The 21,107-nt window shown below is 35.7% G+C and overlaps 1 protein-coding gene across 2 annotated transcripts in view; it reads right to left on the minus strand.

Moving 5' to 3' along the window:
* LOC145671155 (uncharacterized) overlaps nt 1-21,107 on the minus strand; it is a 119,074-nt gene that overhangs the window by 89,868 nt on the left and 8,099 nt on the right. For both annotated transcript variants that reach the window (XM_081739990.1, XM_081739989.1), the window contains exon 2: nt 453-615. In XM_081739990.1, coding sequence (XP_081596116.1) covers nt 453-581 — 129 coding nt within the window. In that variant the 5' untranslated portion in view covers nt 582-615. The remainder of the gene's footprint in view (nt 1-452; nt 616-21,107) is intronic.

Genomic DNA, 21,107 nt, shown 5'->3' on the forward strand with positions numbered 1-21,107 from the left:
TATTTAGTAACCTATAATGCGTTGGTTTCCTTTAAATTAACATTACTTATAATTTCTTTGAATCTATCTTGTTTATATTATCATTTTCGCCACTAAATATAGTTTCCGGGCATATCCAACATGAGCTATTACAAAATTTTGGAAATTAATTTGTGTACTACTTAAAGGGTGGAAATTAGAAGAAAATTGTTTCGATTTTTGAGTTTCTTTTAAAAAAAAGGATGCAAAATGTAGACAAAATTTTAGTAAAATTAATTTATAGTAATAATCAAATATTTAAAATATAATATGATCCTAGAACGATACCACTAAACTTATCCAAAAAAATAATAAGCCAGCCAAATAACTTAAGACTATATTTACAATTAATGCTGTAGGTGTTAATGATTAACATAAAAAAAAAGCATGGCACATTGACATAAGCGAAAGCAGACATCGCAAGCATAACTCACTTTAAAGCCTGACCTCCTGCAAGCCTCTAAGGATCGTGGACTAGTCAACACATAAGGGTAATCCTGAGCAGCTGTGGTGTCAAAATTATAGAGATTCAAATACAAAGGTTCAAGGGGTTTAGTCTTCATCACGAGCAGCTCCAAAATCACTCACCAACGAAAGCTAAGAAGAAAAGAAAATGAACAAAAACAAACTTTAGCTTTCTTTGTCAAAATATACAAGTAGGTTATGTCTCTAACACTACACGTCCACAACTAATAAAGACATGCTTAACATTCAGGAATAATCTATATGTTGAGTAAAATATCATATTATTAGTGGTAAAGGACTTTTTTTATAAATAAATTAGCATTATTTACGATGCAATAGTCTAAAATACTAGAGATATCATTTCCTGCCCATTACCATGGTGATACAATCGCCATGTTTTCTTTTTATGCAGATGGTCTGCACACTTTCGTTTCTTCCCTGCCCTTTGCCTTTGTTAAAAGTGCTATTTGCAGGCAAAATTGGTTGATTTTCTCATCCTCTTTTCTATATTTATCTATTAAAAACTTAAAATAGGAAATTACTTCCTAGTATCCTTTTCACTATAAAGCTAATAATCTGAAACATAGTATAATACTTCATTTTCGCTCTAAATTTAATCTTTCAAGCGCGTATTATGTAGAGGAAAAATTGAATGAATGAAAAAAAAAAAAAAAAACACCATAATAAATAATAGGTTGTCATCAGAGTACCCCAGTAAATGATTGGCGTAAATCGTAAGCTCGCTATGCATGCAACTATTTCGTAATGTTAGAAACAGGAATTTTCGTAGTTAGTAATGCAGTATTCGTGAAATACTGTATTAAGACCTCATTAAGTGAAATATCAGCTTTTATAAACCTTCTTCGTGGGAATACAGTAAAAATATCTTCCTTAGAATCCGTTTATTTTCCAGTTACTCAATGAGCACCTGGAACATGAAATAATTAAATCTAGAAGAAAGAATACTTGTATTTAAAAAATGTTGCCATATGGGTCTGATAACTGTAGTAATTGCATTAACAAAAATACTGTTTTTTATTATTATTGATTTGTTTATACATATTTTTGGGCATTACCGGGATCTACGGCCTTAAGACCATCAGGACGAGTGATGACGTCACTTAGCGAGCACACTGTCCGGGAAAGAGGCAAAAAATGAACGGGAAAGGAAGAGAGCGGCCTGGGACCTGTATGTTAGGTACCATTCCGGCATTTACCTGGTGTGAATAAGGAAAACTCAGGATGGGCGGCCTAAAAATGTCACTTTTTCGACCTAGTGTCCCCACCGGGAATCGAATCCGGGACCGCTCACACCAAAGGTGATACCGATAGTTACTACACTACATGGGGTCAGCAATATTTTGATATGTAAATCTTAAGGGTTTTCACTACCGCGAAATTAAACTACCGCTAATTTTAAAGTTTTTCTGTAATATCTTCACAAAACAAATAAAAATATTTGAAAAGCAGAAACGTAGTTAACTAGACAATACGATTTTGCATGTGATACCTTTACCACAATTCACCTATCTGCTTTTGGTATGCCGCTGTTTACAGAACGCGCAAAACATGCTAAATATATTTACAGTTGCAAATCGAAAGCAGATAGATGTGTTGTGATAACTGTATCACATACAAAATCGTATTGTCTAATTCACTACGTTTCTGCTTTTCGGATGTTTTTATTTGTTTTGAAGATATTACAGGAAAACTCTAAAATTATGAGATACTTTAATTTCGCTGTAGTAAATACCCTTAATAAAAACTAGTTTGTTCAATTTTAAGGAAAATTCTGTTTTAATGTTATGGGACACGTTCTTTTTATGAAAAGTTAATCGTGAAAGAGTCCCTTTTAGAAAGAGATTTTCTAAATATCGGTTTGCGAACAGATCAGCCACACGGTGCTGGAGTGTGATAGTGGGATGTATTTGTGCATAGCCATGAACGATTATGGCTATATAAACCTAAATTACATCTTTTGTTCTCCCACTCCCACCCTACCCTCAAAATGCTGCCGAGAGTGCCCGTTTATAGTGGTAACTTTTAATAACTATGTCATCAAACAGTATATGATAGTAATAGAAATAAAAAGATCAGCGCTATAGCAGGTCATTCAATGTACTCGCACGGTCCATTTTTTTATGTTATTATTAAACAACTCTGCACCAACATATTTGCTGAGATGCTGCAAGAATTTTAGTGTTTTTTTTTTTTCAAATGTAATAATAAATCATATACTATCACTTAAGTAACAAATTTTTAACATATAACATTCAGTACAAGCAAGCTACAATCCATTCAAGATGCTTTTAGAGGCTTTCTAAATAGACTAACATCTATTATTGCAGGGCAGGGTACTAAGGAGGTGGATGTTGTCTGTTTACTGACTACAGTGAAGGATAAATCCTAGCCCAGAAAAAGAATATTCCAAGTGATTTTAAGTAACAAAGTGGGAATTAGGTTCTTATTCTAACATTATTTATTGAAGACAAAAATTATATTGATATTATAGCGTAACTGGCTGCTGTTCTGTCTATCTCGAATACTGATCGATGAAGTGCAATAAACTGTAACTTTACACTTTAAAAAAAGGGGGAAACACATGTGTCGTACGTAAAAACGTAGGTTACATGTGTAAATCCTGTAGTTTTTGTACTTAACGTAAAGCAAACGTATCACTGAAAAAGTATATTTTACACGTACTTTCCGTATAAGTATTCCGAATAAACGTACTTTCCGTATAAACGAAAGAACTCTATCTAGGCGGTCAGGATCTCACATACAGATGGGCATATGTAACACATAGTTCACGTATGTAACTACGTATATGTATGTAATATACCGAACACTGTTAGGTGTCATACATCCTGCGACGGCATGATGTAACATCTAAGCGGGATGTGGCATATGGATAACATATACTCCATACAGATTTCCATAGTAAACATAAGGATTCCGTATAGTTGTACAATATACCGCTGTCCAGATAACGGATTTTTCTCAGTGTACCTATTTCCTCGTTTACAACATACAAAATACGGTGTTTAGAAATAAAATTAACTTAACAGTCGTATATTAATCAAATCTCTCTCAAGTAACACTTCTGATTGAAAAAAAAACTTGTAGTTAAAAACTGAATTTTCTAATTTGTTTTGTTGTACGAGTGGTTTCTGTGTCATAGCAATGGTAATGCTGCTAGTATGGTATGCATTTCGAAAATCGAAACCAAGTTCAAAGCTACTATAAGAATTTATGGTTACAATTTGATAATACGCATATTATATATGTTTTGTGGTGGACAAACACCATGTACATGGGTCTGTTTCTGTTCACTTTCGTCGTTTCACTATTATTATTCATCTCATCATTTCAGAGTCCCTTTGTATTGGTGCATAATCGTGGGACATTAAACTTAAAAACAACGGATACCACATTTAATGTTGAATAAATTTGTTTTCGGCATTTTCAATGTTGAACAAACGTTATACAGTATGCTTGCACGATTAACATTGATTAAATATTTATTCAACATATGTTTTGAACCACCTTCAACGTTTAGGAAATGTACTAATATGTGCCATATGTCACAAATAACATCACACCATCAAACACCTTCAAAAGGTCACACTGTCTGAACGAAGAGATCCAGAGTGCTTCCACTCATTCAATTGCCGCTTCAAGTGTGGTCCATATGAGCGAGTCCATAGTTCCGATCCGTCCAAAGAAGTTGTCTCTTTCCCTGCATCAAGTCCTATACAATTTCATCACGTTACCGTTTAGGTTTAACACAGGAGGTGACCATCGAATGGTAAGGTGAAAACTGCACCTGAAGATCAAACTGGAGCGAAGTTTACTTGTAGAACGACAGGAACGTGTAGAAAGGAAAACTTTCCGAGAGTAACGTAACGTATTTAAGTCAAAACCAATTTGCTGTATTCGAGGAGGATATGGACATTTCAGAAGCTAACATGGAGATGACAAAATTTCTGATGGCTAAGAAGATAGGAAGTATCGCGACGGAAAGAAAAAAAGAGTGAGAAGATAATTTCCGAAGAAACGAGCCATCTGATGAAGAAAAGAAGAGAAAAGATTAATAGTGACAATGCGACATCCAAAAATAAAATAAGTGGAACTTAGCAAAACAATAGGGAAATATATTACAGAAACTATAAGAAAGTTTAACAGCAAACCTCGTGAGAAAAACGACTGTAAACAGCCGACCTTAAGAAGGCAAAGCAGAGCTTCAGGAATGGACGGAAGTAGATCATAGTGTTGAAATAAGAAAATGGCATAACCACTAAAACTCGCAAAGAAGTGCTGAAGGAAATTCACTTTTTCTATACCAAGTTGGAGCCGGAAGTGAAAAACAGCAAAGATGAAGAAGAAACAGAGACACTCATCTCCATACTACAAGTAGAAAAGTTGTATATTGTAAGAAGCATGAAACGAGGGAAGACACCGGGAGGGATGAAGATACATTAGACATACCGTATTAAAAGAAACTGGTGAAAAAGTGGAAAAAGTCCTAGTGCAGCATCAAATGTCTACGAAGTGATCGAATTTCTAAGAGGTACAGAAGTTTCATGACTATATTGTTGCGCAAGAAAGGACACAAAAGTAGATTTACGTAATTATAGGCCTATTAATCTACTGCCAGCAATTTAAAAATTGTTTACGAAAATATTGACGCTCAGGTTAGTCAAACAGACCTCGACCAACCAAGAGAAGAAGCTGAGTTTAGAAGTGCACACTGGATCACATTTCAACTAGTGAATGAATTAAAAGAAAGGTCAAACAAATATGAATTACCTTTATGTACTCCAATCATGGCCTATGAGAAAGCCTTCGATTCGTTAAAGTCTTGGCGATTATTAACCTCTTAAATCAAGTGGTGTCAAGGATTAGTTACAGATTATATTTGTAAACAAGCAAGTGCAAATATCCAGCTGTTTGGATGGACAAATATGGTAGGAATTAAGAAGGGTGTACGACAGGGTGATATTTTCTCTCCCAACCTTTTTACGAACACATTTCAATATTTCTTTCAATCTTTCAACTGAAAGAGTAAAGAAATAAATGATGGGAAACATCTGATTCATCTTCGTTTCTTTGATGTCATCGTTCTCTTAGCAAAGAGCAAGACTTTATAAAACTTGATATGAAGAATAAGGAGATCAGTGAGAAAGATTTTGATTTTAAGTTTAGCGTCCTGTTCAGCAGCGAGAGTATATGAGATGCAGACCTACAGCTTAACGTGAGATTTGAACCACATAAGCTTCCACCGGGAATCGAACGGGGTGTCTCACACCCAAGCTCATACGGTAGCCGTGTAGCCACGATGGAGCTCATTGAAAAAAAAAAAAAAAAACTAAGGGGATAGTCAACAATTCCGCACGAAAGTCAAGACCTGAAGTTGAAAATTCGTAATTAGAAGTAAATACCTAGGTCTATCTGGGATAGAATACGAGGGAGGACCCAAAAGAAACCGGACTTTCCTTCTAAAAAAAAATAATAATTTATTACATTTTTTACAAAATTCTTTCAGTCTCCTTCAAAGTACTCTCCATTAAATGCAATTCATTTCTCCCATCTTCTTTCCCACTGTTTGAAGCACCTCTGGAACTCTGGAATTTTTATATAGTCCAATGCGCTCTGCGAAGTTCTTTTTACAGCCTCTACACCATCAAAACATTTTCCTTTTTGATTTTGTTTAATTCTCGGAAAATGTCATCATGTTGGTCAGAAAGTTTGGATCACTTTCAATCTGATTTTTCAAGTCCTGGCTCAAATTCAGACGAATGATTTGATCCTGTGTGAGCAGGCGAGAAACAATCTTAGCAGCAACATGTCTCATTTGCAAAACCTCACGCTGGCACGAGCTCCAACTCACTCCTGCCTGTTTTGAAATATCATCGATCATGAAACGACGGTCCTCGCTGATTTTGGGGCAGATTTGTTCGATGTTTTCTTCGTTTCGAAATGATGAAGAGCACCCAGAACGAGCATGATCTTCAACACTCATCTCACCACACTTAAAGCGCCCAAACCACTCAAAAAATTGTGTGCGGTTCATAGTATCCTTCTTGAAAGCCTGTTGAAGCATTTGGTAAGTTTTCGTTTCCGATTTTCCAAGTAGGAAGCAAACACACTCCTTGTTCCTTAGAATCTGCCATAACGATTTCGCAGGCGGCAAACGAGAACAGTTGACGATCAAACGTTAACCTCCTACGCAGACGCCGCTTGGCCAACTGATCTGGAAAGGTCTCTATTAGACCCACCTAGCAGGAGAACTCTCTACTACGCCTAGGAACGGCAGCGCTCTTTCAATTCGGTTTCTTTGCCCCCTCCCCCTCGTATATCTATGGATGGCAACATTAAACAAGAAATTAACCGACTTAGTAAGTTAGGCGGAGTGCATTCGGCAGAAAAAGTTTCATATTGAAAAGCCGTGTCTCAAGCTCAAAATTTTCAATGCAGACCCATTCTGCCTGTTTTAACACGTGGATCGGAGACGTGGCCACTAACAAAATCATACATTCACATTCTCCAGACTACGTAACGAAGCATGGAGACATGTATGTTAGGAATCACCCGCAAATATAGGAAAAGAATCACACGGATCAGAAAGATAACAGAACTACAGAATATTTTCGTAAAAAAAATAAAGGCATTGAAATGACAGTAGGCTGTATATATTGCAAGAAAATTGATAATCAACGGACAAAAGCAATTCTTGACTGGATAACAAGAGACAAGAAACGATCCAGGAAACGTCCCCATACAAGGTGATGTGACGAAATTAAGAAGCACTGCGGAGTAACGTGGGAAAGAACTGCCCAAGATAGATGATTGTGGAGAAGAGTTGGAGATACCTTCATCCAGCATTGGATTCACAATGGTTGACAATGATGATGATGATGATGAAACTTCTCAAATTCAAACAAACTATCAGATTTTCTGACTAAGTTTAGAGAGGACAGCAGAAAGCGTAACTGCCTCATACTTGAAGTTAATTGCAGCTTTAACGATATTTAAAGAACGATTTCTTAGAAACTACTCCACAAATTTTCAAGAAATAACCACTTTTAGAGAGAAGAGGGGCGTATCACCTTTTAAACAGTATATCACATGAAACATATTATCATTTAAAATTTTAAAATGGAATATCGCCCCACCTAAGAAGGTAAATGCATAGAGTTAATTTCAACATGTTTCTAGATCTTCTTCAATGTTTTCCACAAACTTTAGAGATCAATTTGTATTTTCGCCCTTTGTTAGCAAGGAGGTTATATAAAACGAAATCTACAGCTTAAAGTAGGAACTGAAGTACTGTAATGCGTTCGATGCTTTCTCACTGGGAATCAAACCGGAGACCTCATACGCCAACAATATATACACTAAGCCATTACATCAGTGAGGAAGCCCTTCACAAATTGCAGTTGCTTCGGACAAATCTATAATGAAAGTGGATTTTGTTTATTAATTTATTTATGGGATACCATATGTAAATATTTACTCGTACAATGTGCTCTATATTTTAATATGCGAAAATGCAAACAGCTTAGTTCCACTACTGAATAGTAGTAATTGAAACTAGCAAACACTATCGAGTTTCAATGCATTTGCATCAGGACCACCAACGCAAAATCAAAAATCAAAACCTAAGGAAATTACTCGAGTTGAATAGTACGTTAAAACCTTTCTGTATGATTTTTTTCTTTTAGCGAAAAAAAAAACAGTATTGGAAATCCTCATATGGGAACTTGAAAAATGAATTAAAACTTAAATTTTAGATTTTTCACTTAATTCCGACGAGAAATAAGTAAGTGTCATATATGACACACTTCCAACTCAAAGAACATGCCAGATGACACCAAAATCTCTTATTCATACACGTCAATATCTCACACAGCAGACAAAACAGTCATTTGATGCCTTTGATAAATCACAAAAAAGCTAAAGTGAAAAAAGGGTATGGTCCATATATGGCACGGCATGCGGTAAGGGGTTAAGGAATGGGTGAACGTGTGCAAGATTACACTGCGGGAACGTCTGATAACCTATTCGTGGTTTGGGGGAGAAAATCGAGAAAAACTAGTTGTTTTGATAAATATAAATTGATGCTGTACGATTACCACGTCACCTATTGGGATGAATCATACTGAGATATACTCGTCAAGATTTTCATTGTAACACTAGCAGGATGACAATACGCCAGTGGCGTACACAAGGGAAGTTTCATGATTTAAAGGCCCTTTGCGGAAAATAAGAATAATAAAAATAATTAACATATACGCAGAGATAAAAAAAACGTATGTTTATTACTTAAAAAGATAGGTTATATGCGTAATTCCTATAGTTTTTGGACTTCACGTACAGCAAATGTATAACTGAAAACTTATGTTTTATAATACTTTCGGTATAAGTGTTCCATCTATACGTATTTTCCGTATGAAACAATATAGGCGATCAGGATCTTACATACAGGTGGACGTATGTAACATATAGCTGACGTAAGTAACATACGTATACGTATGTAATATACGGAAGACTTATATGTCACACATCCTGCAGCGGGATGATGTAACATCTAAGCGGGAGAAAAGCAGTATGTATTTAGCATATGGATAACGTATGTTCCTATAGATATCCGTAGTAAATTTATGGATCCCGTATATTTGTACAATATACCGCTGTCTGAATAACGGATTTTTCTCAGTGTATATACTCAAAAGTCACTTTATCCTGAAAGCATACGAGATTGAGTGCTTGAACCTCCTCTTGGTGACATACTGTATGCGCCACTGCAAACACAATGTGGCTAATGAGATAAAGCCCAAAATTATGATTAACCCAATACCTATAATTATAGGTCGCGGTAGTATAGCAGTAGAGCGCTCACCTCTGGTGCGTGATGTTCCTGATTCAATCCCAGCTCGTGCCAAGTAAACTTTGTGGTAGTTATAAAAAAAACAACCTTATATGTGGGTTTCCTGAGGGTTATCCCCTTTTCTCCTACTTTGCTCATTCCATTATTTCATTCATTCTCATCACCGTCTCCCTTAGCGTCGGTATATAATCGTTGGACGTTAAACTTGAAAATTCATTTAATTTATTTCACTTAAAACTATAATTATTGTTTAACTGTAATACTGGGCAAAGATGAGACATATCAATCGATAAACAACATCGACCTAAATAAAGTGAGATGCTTGACGGTAAATTCTTATGAGCAGTTTTCGAAAAAAAAGTAAAAAAAAAAAATTTGACGCTAATAATATGTTGCTTTTTGCCAATAATTGAGTTTTTATTGTGCTGAAGCCGATAGTCTATTTATTTATTTACTATGTTTAATCTATTGTTGTTTTGCGTCTATCATAACACCCACGCACACACACATAATAATAAACGCGCATTCCACTTGTAAACAGTATAGGCAATACGATACAATTATTTTTTTAAAGTGATAATCTTTTAGTAATTGTTCATATACATATTTAAAACGTGACAGGGAACGCCACTTATTATAGCCATAAATCATTTAAAACCACTAAATGCTATTATACATATCATTAAGTGTCATTTCAAACTATGTATCAAAATAAATTGGTTCAAATAAAAATGTCTGGAATATGGTTATAAATGTTCTTCATCTATTAATAAGATAAGATTCTAAATTAGCTGTGAAGCAATTTTACAAAGTGTTTTAACAATGTTAGCACTGAAAAATATAACAGTAGGTCAAGATCTATACATTCAAAGGTACTATTCCACAATTACTCTGCAAAAAATAAATAAATAAATAAATAAATAAATAAATAAATAAATAAATAAATAAATAAATAAATAAATTAGTGTTTTAATATACTTTGGACATTTTAGAATCTACTTTTTGGTCAATACTTTTTTAAAATATGTTCACAACTGTCCTGAAGTGTATCAAAATGTACGTGTGTCCAATGTGTAAACGGATAGAAATGATTTTAAACATATTTGGAACTTTACGCATTACCAACACTTTCTGAACAGCTTCGGATGCCACTTATTCACTCTTTTAGATACTTTTGAGCACCTGTCTATAGCCATACCCAGGCGAAAGCTGGGATCGAACTAGGAACCCTACGCAAGAGATTTGTGTCCTTCACTATTTTTACCGCTGCGGCCTGTGAAAAAAAGAATTGAAGTCATAGGCACATAATCCATTAATTGCAGCACTTCACTGTTAATATTAATGTTAATAGCAATAAAAATGTCTAGTTTAGTATTTTAATTTTTAATTTCATTAGAATTTTAGTGTAAACGTTAAATTTCATTAGTAGCCTATTTTAGTGAAAATTTTGAATTGTATTAATATTTCAGTGTGAATTTTAAATTTCATTAGTATTTTAGTATAAATTTTAAATTTCATTAGTATTTTAGTGTAAATTTTAATTTTCGTTAGTATTTCTGTGCAAATTTTAATTTTCATTAGTATTTTAGGGTAAAGTCTAAATTTCATTAGTATTTTAGTGTAAATTTTAAAAACTTCATTAGTATTTTAATATAAAATTTTAATTACATTAGTATTTTTGTGTAAATTTTAAATTTCATTCGTATTTTAACATATTTTTAAATCTCACCCCTTCGACTGTCTTCTATGAAAAGGAAGACGATGAGAATTCAAACGTTTAAGTGGTATTCGAACGAAGAGATTCACACATTCGATAAACCACACAATGTGTGTTTCAGCAATGTTCGGAATGTGCCCTTAAAAATGTAGCCAAATAATATTTTGAACGTCTTTTAACAGTCTTTTAACAAGCATTGCTTTTACTGTGTCTTGCCAGAACACATTTTTAAGATAACGAATGTTTGGGACACAGGGCATGTGTCAAAATAAATTCGTTCATTCGTTCATATAAAGATGTCAGTGGAAAATGAATATAAATGTTATTCACCTCATCTATTAATAAGGTTCGACATAGCATAAGATTAGCAACACAGTTTTACCAATGTTTTCTCTGGCAAAATTGTCGTAAGAATGTTGAAAGCATGTTAACCCTCAGCGCGACAAGAGGATGGGGCAGGGGGAAGTCGCCCTCCCCTGGATTTTTAAAAGATGTTCAGTTCTTGAAAATACATGTCAAAAAATACTAATTTGCATTCACATACTACAGTACTTAACATATTTATATTAAATACTATAGTTATTATTATAGATTATTTACTGTAGTTAATGAGAATATGCGCGTAAATAATGGTTGCTTTATATAATGCATTATATGCACAGGCTCATTAAAGTGTGTGTGTGTGTGTGTGTGTGTGTGTGTGTGTGTGTGTGTGTGCCCCCCTTAGAATCAGTTGTTTGCCTCCCCCTTGGAATCGGTCTCTTTGTCCCCCATGGAAAAATCTTACGGGTGTCTCTGGTTGAAACAGTCTCTTTTTATTTTATTTTATTATTTGCCGTGATTTGATTTATTCTGATTTGACTATGAACGCCTCAGTTTTTAAGTTTCTAGTTCCACGTCCTGGAAAATCTCTCCCTAGGACGCCTAGAATCCTAGTATTGTTAAAACCTATTATAGCGCAAAGTTACTTGTTAGCTTTGTGTGTGTGCTTGTATTCATGATTGTGATTGTATGTTGGTTATTTCGCATCTTTTTGTCACCCTTAGAATCGATTGTTTTCCTCCCCCTTGGAATCGGTCTCTTTGCCCCCGTTGGAAAAATCTGCGAGCGTCACTGGTTGAAACAGTGTCATATATTTTGCAGCGTAGGAAGTATAATCATTCTAATTTGACTATGAACATCTCAGTTTTTAATTGTGTTAGTTTTACATCCTGGGAAAACGTTTCCTAGGACACCTAGAATCCTAGTATTATCAAAACCTATTATAGCGCATAGTTAGCTTTGTGTGTGTGTTTGTGTGTAAATGAAGTCGTAAAACATGGAAAACCAATCAGGATTGCCTGCACTACGGAATACGAACACGGAACCTTGCGATTACAAAGCGAGAAATTTAAATATCCACACAGTCAATAAGCATAATCTACTTTAGCTTACCTCAACAACTTTTTGGCAAATAAATTAGTTTTCCTTTAAAACACTAACACTGCACGCATATTATATTATTCACTATCAGACCAATATAAATAAGCACACAGAGACCACCACACTTCACTCTCAACTGAAGTCGATACATTTGATGCGTACTTGTAGTAAAAGCAACCGACGCCCTTCTCTCGGCAAAAGATTCCTTCTCACTAACCTCCTTAACCAATCTTCTAAACAAGAACTGTCTCTCTTTCTCACTTACGAGTAACCTACATATTTCGTGGTCTGTTGAACATGAAGAATACTTCCATTTTTTTCTCTTACACTAATTTCTCATATACATTTTGTTTTTAAGAAATAACATACTTTATTATACCTGTTTTTTAACAGGAATGTAAAAATTTTAATACTGTGTAACGAAAGCGCTCTGTTTATGTATGCATATTACATTAAGTTGTTTATGAGAAAGAGAGGAGTGTAAAGCAGTGTAAGACAGTAATACTGTTATAACGTGCATCCAGGACCGGATTTAGGGTGGTGCACAAGTGCACATGCACTCCCCCTTCCCCTTCGTTGTAAATATACACTATCTAAAGTAAGAAGCTAGCAGTGAAAATAGCAACACTTTCCGAAAATTTCTGCTGTCATATTTCCGTTTTGGCTTAAAAGAAAGGGAAGTTTTGCAAAATCAATAGTTTAAGTCAATTTTCTAAAAGTTGAAAGAAAAGGATTCAACGAGAACAGACACTTAGCATTTCAAGGTCATTTCCTCATTCACACCACAGATGCCTAAAGTCATTTAAAAAATTCTAATTCAATTCAAATGTATTGGTAGTTACTGGTGCACCCTCCCTCAGAAAATCCTGGATCCGACCCTGCGTGCATTGATTATACTCTAAAAGAGACGAATGAATAATGGTCTCGGGACCACTGCTCGGTTTCGTACCCGAGGCTAGTATTCTCAACTGGAATCGAATCCTGAACCACACGCATTAGGTCACCCGCACACTGACCAGAGGACACGACAGCCGAGCCAAAGTACAGTACTATGAACAACGCAACAAAGCCTTGTACCATATACTATTCACTCGAGCATGTGCTAGGTAAACGACTCTAGTCTCCAACATTATGATTGAAACACACGGTCAATGTCCTGCCTCTGGTTAATGTTCGGCCGGCCTTAGTCATTCGGCTATGAAGGCGTATTAAATAAATATGCATTCAACTTGGTTAGTTGATACAGAGTTTAGCACCCCATTCAGCATCGAGACTATGTGAGAGGAGGACACAACCTCAGCTCATCATGAAATCCGAATTACATAAACTCCCGCTGGGAATCGAACCCTAGACTTCCGCTTCGAAGGCGCGTACGCTAACCATGTAACCAAACGATACATTATGTATTCAAGTGAATAATGTAATAGTTGGTGGAATAAGAATGTGGAACGAAGCAGGAGAATCCCCCCCAAAAATCCATGGGCACGATGTTGTCCACCACAAACGCAAATAGACTGAGGAGGTCGAACCAGAGATTCTTCGTCCCAGACGTGAGCACTCTACTACTGAGCTACCGAGACTCCATAAGCAAAAAGAGGGAACGTCTGTAATTTTATTGTATAAAATTGAATGAGTGAGTTGGAACAGATACACATTTCACAAGAGAGAAAAGCTAAATTGAGAAAGCTTTGCTGTTTTATAGATACCAACACCGTTTCGCATGAGAATGGATTCCTTTGTTTTGGATCATCCATACTACGGCCTAGGTAAACGTATGAATGGAAAATAGAACGTATTACTGGAATATGAGCTCCCGTAGATAAATGGTTACCGTACGGGCGTTTGGAGTATGAAACCCGGGTTCAATTCCCAGCGGAAGTTCACGTGGTCCACTTATAGGCCTATAGCCTCGCTGCTGAAACGGATGATAAAATCAACTGAACTCATTACCTGAAATGTGTTAATTTTTCCAACCAGTGTCGGAAAGTTGAAATGTTTGGAATGCGTTCCTTTTTTCAACTCAGTCATTCAATTAAGCCTTAAGAATTACAAAGAAGAAAAATTCTGTAATGCAGAGTGAAGCATGGAAATGGGAAATTTTGAATCTAGAATTAACAACACTGTAGCGCAGGCATTTATTTTGGACCAATGCGACATCATGAAATGGCTTTTTTCATTTAGTAATAATGGAGCATTAGGGTGTTACGGAGCTCCCTACCAGTTCGCCGGAAGGTGGGTCAATTCATGTAATGATAATATTCCAGGTGTCCCGACAAAACGTACCAGCGGCAAAACGTACCACTTGAATTTTCGCGACAAAACGTACCACTTTTGACGACCTGTCATAAATGACAACCTATCATGGATTAATTAAAGCATTTCTGATATTTATTCCACGACAAAACGTACCACTTATATAAATTACAACCTGTCATGGACTAATTAAAACATTTCGGATATTTAATCCGCCACAAAACGTACTACTTCATGTTAAGAAACTACTTCCTCATGAACAGGTAAAACAATGGCAGTATAAGGTTGAGAAGAACAGACAGGTAATGTATCGAGTTGTCAAAGTCAGAAACTCATTGGTAAAAGAGAGCTCATTTACAGAGGAAATGTAGCAGCCTATAAACTGAAAGACAGCTATAGATCATGGAAACTTTTTGGATATTATTCTTTTCTTAAGCAAATTTGATCTTCCGCTTAAAAGTAATTTAGATAAGGTCACCGAGAAGGGTAATATACGAGTGAGTAAGCAGTATAGTGGTCGCATAACTTTTACTAAACACGGTGAATTATGTTTTGAATGCTATCAGCACACTTATCAGAGAAGATATTTCGAAAGAAGTCTCTCAAGCTTCAATATTTTCTGTTCTATTAGACACTACTCAAGATATAGTAGTTTCAGGCCAGTGCTCTGTTGTTTTATGGTATGCTGTTAAAATGGTTGTTAAACAAAGTATTGTTGTCATTTAAAATGCATATCTACCACAGGCCAGTGTCTTTGTTGTTTACTGCTGGAAATTCTGCAAAAGTTGAACCTTGATATTAAGAAGTGTATTTGAAATTCAACCGATGACTCAAGTAACATGCAAGGACAATATTTGGATTTTTTCAATTCACCTATGATCAGTTACACGTGCGATTCAGTTGATTTTGAGTTTAACAGCCCTTTTAGCAGCGAGGCTATATGAGACGGGACATACTGATTTACGGGAAATCCGAAGCACATGAGCTCCCGCCGGGAATCGAACCCAGGTCTCCCACGACAAAGGCGCATACGCTAACCGCTTAACTACTAAGAAACTCAGTTACACGTGTGGTGTTACGCTCATATACTCAATCATGTCATATGTGATCTGACAAAAAATTGTATTGATTCTGTGTCGTTGTTCTGCTGAATGACTGTGCGATATTTATGCGTGAGTCTTATCAGCGAATGTACATTTGGAAGATCAAATGTTAACAAAGGCGTCTTACAGTTAGTGCTGAAACAACATGGTAGAAAACACACTGTTTTTCAGAAAAAGTTTGGTCATTTTTCGAACCCAAAAGGTGCTTTGTATATAGAGTTGACCATAATAATTAAGAAAATTGCTTCTACAGAAAATATCAAACCAAAAGCTAGGTGTAAAGCGAAAGGATATATAAAAGATCTTCTCAAGTTCAAAACAATTCGGACAGCAGAAATGTTCCTTAAGATATTTCAAGTGACGACCTCTCTGTCAAACAATCTCCAAATAGAGGGTGCTGCTAGTGTAGTCCTATCGGATGGTGCAGACTACTCTGTTCCAACTGAAAGAGTAGAGAGATGATTTTGAATCCGTTAAGAATGCAGCATTAAGCTTTGCAGAATGGGCCAGTAACAAATTTGAAGACTTAGAACGTGATTTCTTTTTTTCTATTGACCTGTCGATAATTCGCCTTCAGAGATGGACAAAGATTTTTCCTGTGAATATGAAGATGAAGCTGCTTCTATCCAATGACCAGGTACTGCATCGAAGCATTCAACACAATATTGGACATGGTAGTTTCGAGTATTTCTTCAAGATTCAAGAAGCAATGTACTTTATGGATTATTTGGACCCTAGCCACTTCAATCAAGTAACAGAACTTCCAGACGTGCCTTTCGATAAACTTACATATTTTCTGAAAAACTTCAGTTAAGAAGTTTCCAAGGATACTATAAATGTATTCTCTTGGACTTTTGAAGGACGTGGATATCCTTGAAAGTCAGTCTTGATGACGAGCACAACCGAGGAAAAATGACTGTGCTGATGGTGCAAGTGATTCAGAATTAGGAGAAAATACATTTATTTACAAGGAAAGCGAATGCAAAACGTGTTGCAAAATTGTCCAATGTGCTGCTTTTTAATTATGCAGAATTGTAATTTGTGCAGTAATACTTATCCAGGTTTCCAGCATACAAATTTTTATTGACTTTGCTCGTAACTCAGGTAACATATGAAAGAAATTTTTCAAAATTGAAATAAACTGAAATACATTAAAAATAGGCTAACGAGTACCATGTCTCAGGAACATTTGAAAACATTTTGTTGATGTCTATTGAAAAAGATTTATTAAAAAATATTTCGAATGCAAAAGTGATAGATACAGTAGCATCAAAAACTAGTACACTAAAACATCTGCTAATTTTGTAATATAGTATACGTTCTCCTTGAACTTCATATAATATTTTGAACAATTCAGAATAATATACTGATGAAAGAATATCAGGTTTTAATTGTCAGTTGTTAATACTATTGACGTACTGTAGAAAGAAAACTGTGCAATTGATTTGTGACATTGAGATGCTGGTGGCTCTTGTGGGAGAAAGCGCCCACGCCCCTCTAATAATGCCTATCCGTCTCTGGTCCAAAGCCTGGATAAAGTGTGATGGAAATCAGCAAATATTCAAATATTGCATATGCAAGATTCTTGCTGGTCTTGGTGTTGCGAGAATCTTGCAGGCATGGTCTTAGTCTTAGCCTTAGTCTTAGTCTTGGTCTTGCATCGCTACTTTTCTCAGCACCAATTTGTTCAACTTTTAACCTTATTTTGGCCGATATATATATATATATATATATATATATATATATATATATATATATATATATATATATATATATATATATATATATACTTATATACCGTCCTATTAAGTGGTACGTTTTGTCGCCTGACATTATTTGATGGCTGATTGGAAGACTCTTCGCAAATAGCCCTCCAGGCAAATGGCACGTTTTGTCGCTTGTCATTATTTAAAGTGTTTTTAAAAAACCCTTCACAAGCAGCCCTCAGGGTAAGTGGTACGTTTTGTCGCTAGTGCGTTTTGTCGCGTATTCAATATTCCATGGCCTTCGAGATTCCGTGAACTAAGTGTTTACAATTCATTCCTCTGATGAATCTGTGGGTACACCTTAAAAGCAAAGTGTACAGCACATATTTTGCATTCATCGCTGAACTGAAATAGAAAGTTGAAGAAGAAATCTCTGGCATTCCTAGAGAAATGATGTACCGAGTATTTCACAGGTTCCTGCGTAACGAGATGGAGCACCATCTTTTTACTCTTTTCTTCAAGGAGTAAATGACATGTAAGTTGGTTTCATACTCTACTTCATACATGCATTCCCGTCACTAAATGTATTTTCCCACTGTTTATTTGTGCATTTTACATCAGTTAAAATCTTGTTTTCCTGCACCATCCTGTATATCATCATATATAGAAGTATGTGATCTCCATTATCACATGAATACACTTAAAATGGAAACACTGTTTCAACCAATGGTAAAAATTAGTAAATAAATAAATAAATAAATAAATAATAGGTACGGGCCACCGCACTAAACGTTCTTGCTCCAGTCTCTTAAACTAAACCACATCATGCTCCAGTTATTACTGAAACATTTATTTTTGAAATGCAAATAAAATTGTAAGGCGTTTTCGGGAAGGTTCGTCCAATCAAACTTCACCCCTAAAAATAACTTACACTTCGTCGTATGAAATACGAAGAGAATCGCCTGAGTCGTTTCTGAAAACAGGAAAAAAAAAAGTCCGAAAACAAACTCACCCCAAGGGTAAATTGAATACGCGACAAAACGTACTAGCAACAAAACGTACCACCGACAAAACGTACCACTTACCCTGAGGGCTGCTTGTGAAGGGTTTTCTGAAAACACTTTAAATAATGACAAGCGACAAAACGTACCACTTGCCTGGAGGGCTACTTGCGAAGAGTCTTCCAATCAGCCATCAAATAATGTCAGGCGACAAAACGTACCACTTGATAGGACGGCATATAAGTATATATATATCGGCCAAAATAAGGTTAAAAGTTGAACAGATTGGTGGTGAGAAAAGTACCAATGCAAGACCAAGACTAAGACTAAGACCATGCTTGCAAGATTCTCGCAACACCAAGACCATACCTGCAAGATTCTCGCCAGACCAAGACCAGCAAGAATTTTGCATATGCAATATTTGAATATTTGCTGATTTCCATCACACTTTATCCAGGCTTTGGACCAGGGACGGATAGGCATTATTAGAGGGGCGCGGGCGCTTTCTCCCACAAGGGCCACCAGCATCTCAATGTCACAAATCAATTGCACAGTTTTCTTTCTACAGTAAATCAATAGAATTAACAATTGACAATTAAAACCTGATATTCTTTCATTAGTATATTATTCTGAATTGTTCAAAATATTATATGAAGTTCAAGGAGAACGTATACTATATTACAAAATTAGCAGATGTTTTAGTGTACTAGTTTTTGATGCTACTGTATCTATCACTTTTGCATTCGAAATATTTTTTAATAAATCTTTTTCAATAGACATCAACAAAATGTTTTCAAATGGTCCTGTGACATGGTACTCGTTAGCCTATTTTTAATGTATTTCAGTTTATTTCAATTTTGAAAAATTTCTTTCACATGTTACCTGAGTTACGGGCAAAGACAATAAAAATTTGTATGCTGGAAACCTGGATAAGTATTACTGTACAAATTACAATTATGCAAAATTAAAAAGTAGAACATTGGACAATTTTGAACACGTTTTGCATTCGCTTTCCTTGCAAACAAATGTATTTTCTCCTAATTCTGAATCACTTGCACCATCAGCACAGTCATTTTTCCTCGGTTGTGCTCGTCATCAAGACTGACTTTCAAGGATATCCACGTCCTTCAAAAGTCCAAGAGAATACATTTATAGTATGCTTGGAAACAACTTAACTGAAGTTTTTCAGAAAATATGTAAGTTTATCGAAAGGCACGTCTGGAAGTTCTGTTACTTGGTTGAAGTGGCTAGGGTCCAAATAATCCATAAAGTACATTGCTTCTTGAATCTTGAAGAAATACTCGAAACTACCATGTCCAATATTGTGTTGAATGCTTTGATGCAGTACCTGGTCATTGGATAGAAGCAGCTTCATCTTCATATTCACAGGAAAAATCTTTGTCCATCTCTGAAGGCGAATTGTCGACAGGTCAATAGAAAAAAAGAAATCACGTTCTAAGTCTTCAAATTTGTTATTGGCCCATTCTGCAAAGCTTAATAGTGCATTCTTAACGGATTCAAAATCGTCTCTCTACTCTTTCAGTTGGAACAGAGTAGTCTGCGCCATCCGATAGGACTACACTAGCAGCACCCTCTATTTGGAGATTGTTTGACAGAGAGGTCGTCACTTGAAATATCTTAAGGAACATTTCTGCTGTCCGAATTGTTTTGAACTTGAGAAGATCTTTTATATATCCTTTCGCTTTACACCTAGCTTTTGGTTTGATATTTTCTGTAGAAGCAATTTTCTTAATTGTTATGGTCAACTCTATATACAAAGCACTTTCTGGGTTCGAAAAATGATCAAACTTTTTCTGAAAAACAGTGTGTTTTCTACCATCTTGTTTCCGCAATAACTGTAAGACGCCTTTGTTAACATTTTATCTTCCAAATGTCCATTCACTGATAAGACTTACGCATAAATATCTCACAGTCATGCAGCAGAACAATGACATAGAATCAATGCAATTTTTTGTCAGATCACATATGACATGATTGAGTATATGAGCGTAACACCACACGTGTAACTGAGTTTCTTAGTGGTTAAGCGGTTAGCGTATGCGCCTTTGTCGTGGGAGACCTGGGTTCGATTCCCGGCGGGAGCTCATGTGCTTCGGATTTCCCGTAAATCAGTATGTCTCGTCTGATATAGCCTCGCTGCTAAAAGGGCCGTTAAACTCAAAATCAACTGAATCACACGTGTAATTGATCATAGGTGAATTGAAAATATCCGAATATTGTCCTTGCATGAGCCATCGGTTGAATTTCAAATACACTTCTTAATAACAAGTTTTAACTTCTGCAGAATTTCCAGCAGTAAACCACAAAGACACTGGCCTCTGGTAGATATGCATTTTACAATGACAACAATACTTCGTAAAACAACACAGCAGTGGCCTGAAACTACTATATCTTGAGTAGTGTCTAATAGAACAGAAAATATTGAAGCTTGAGAGACTTCTTTCGAAATATCTTCTCTGATAAGTGTGCTGATAGCATTCAAAACATAATTCACCGTGTTTAGTAAAAGTT

This window comes from Thermobia domestica, chromosome 15 (genome assembly GCF_964235325.1).
Source record: "Thermobia domestica chromosome 15, izTheDome1.hap1.1, whole genome shotgun sequence".
Taxonomy (NCBI): domain Eukaryota; kingdom Metazoa; phylum Arthropoda; class Insecta; order Zygentoma; family Lepismatidae; genus Thermobia; species Thermobia domestica.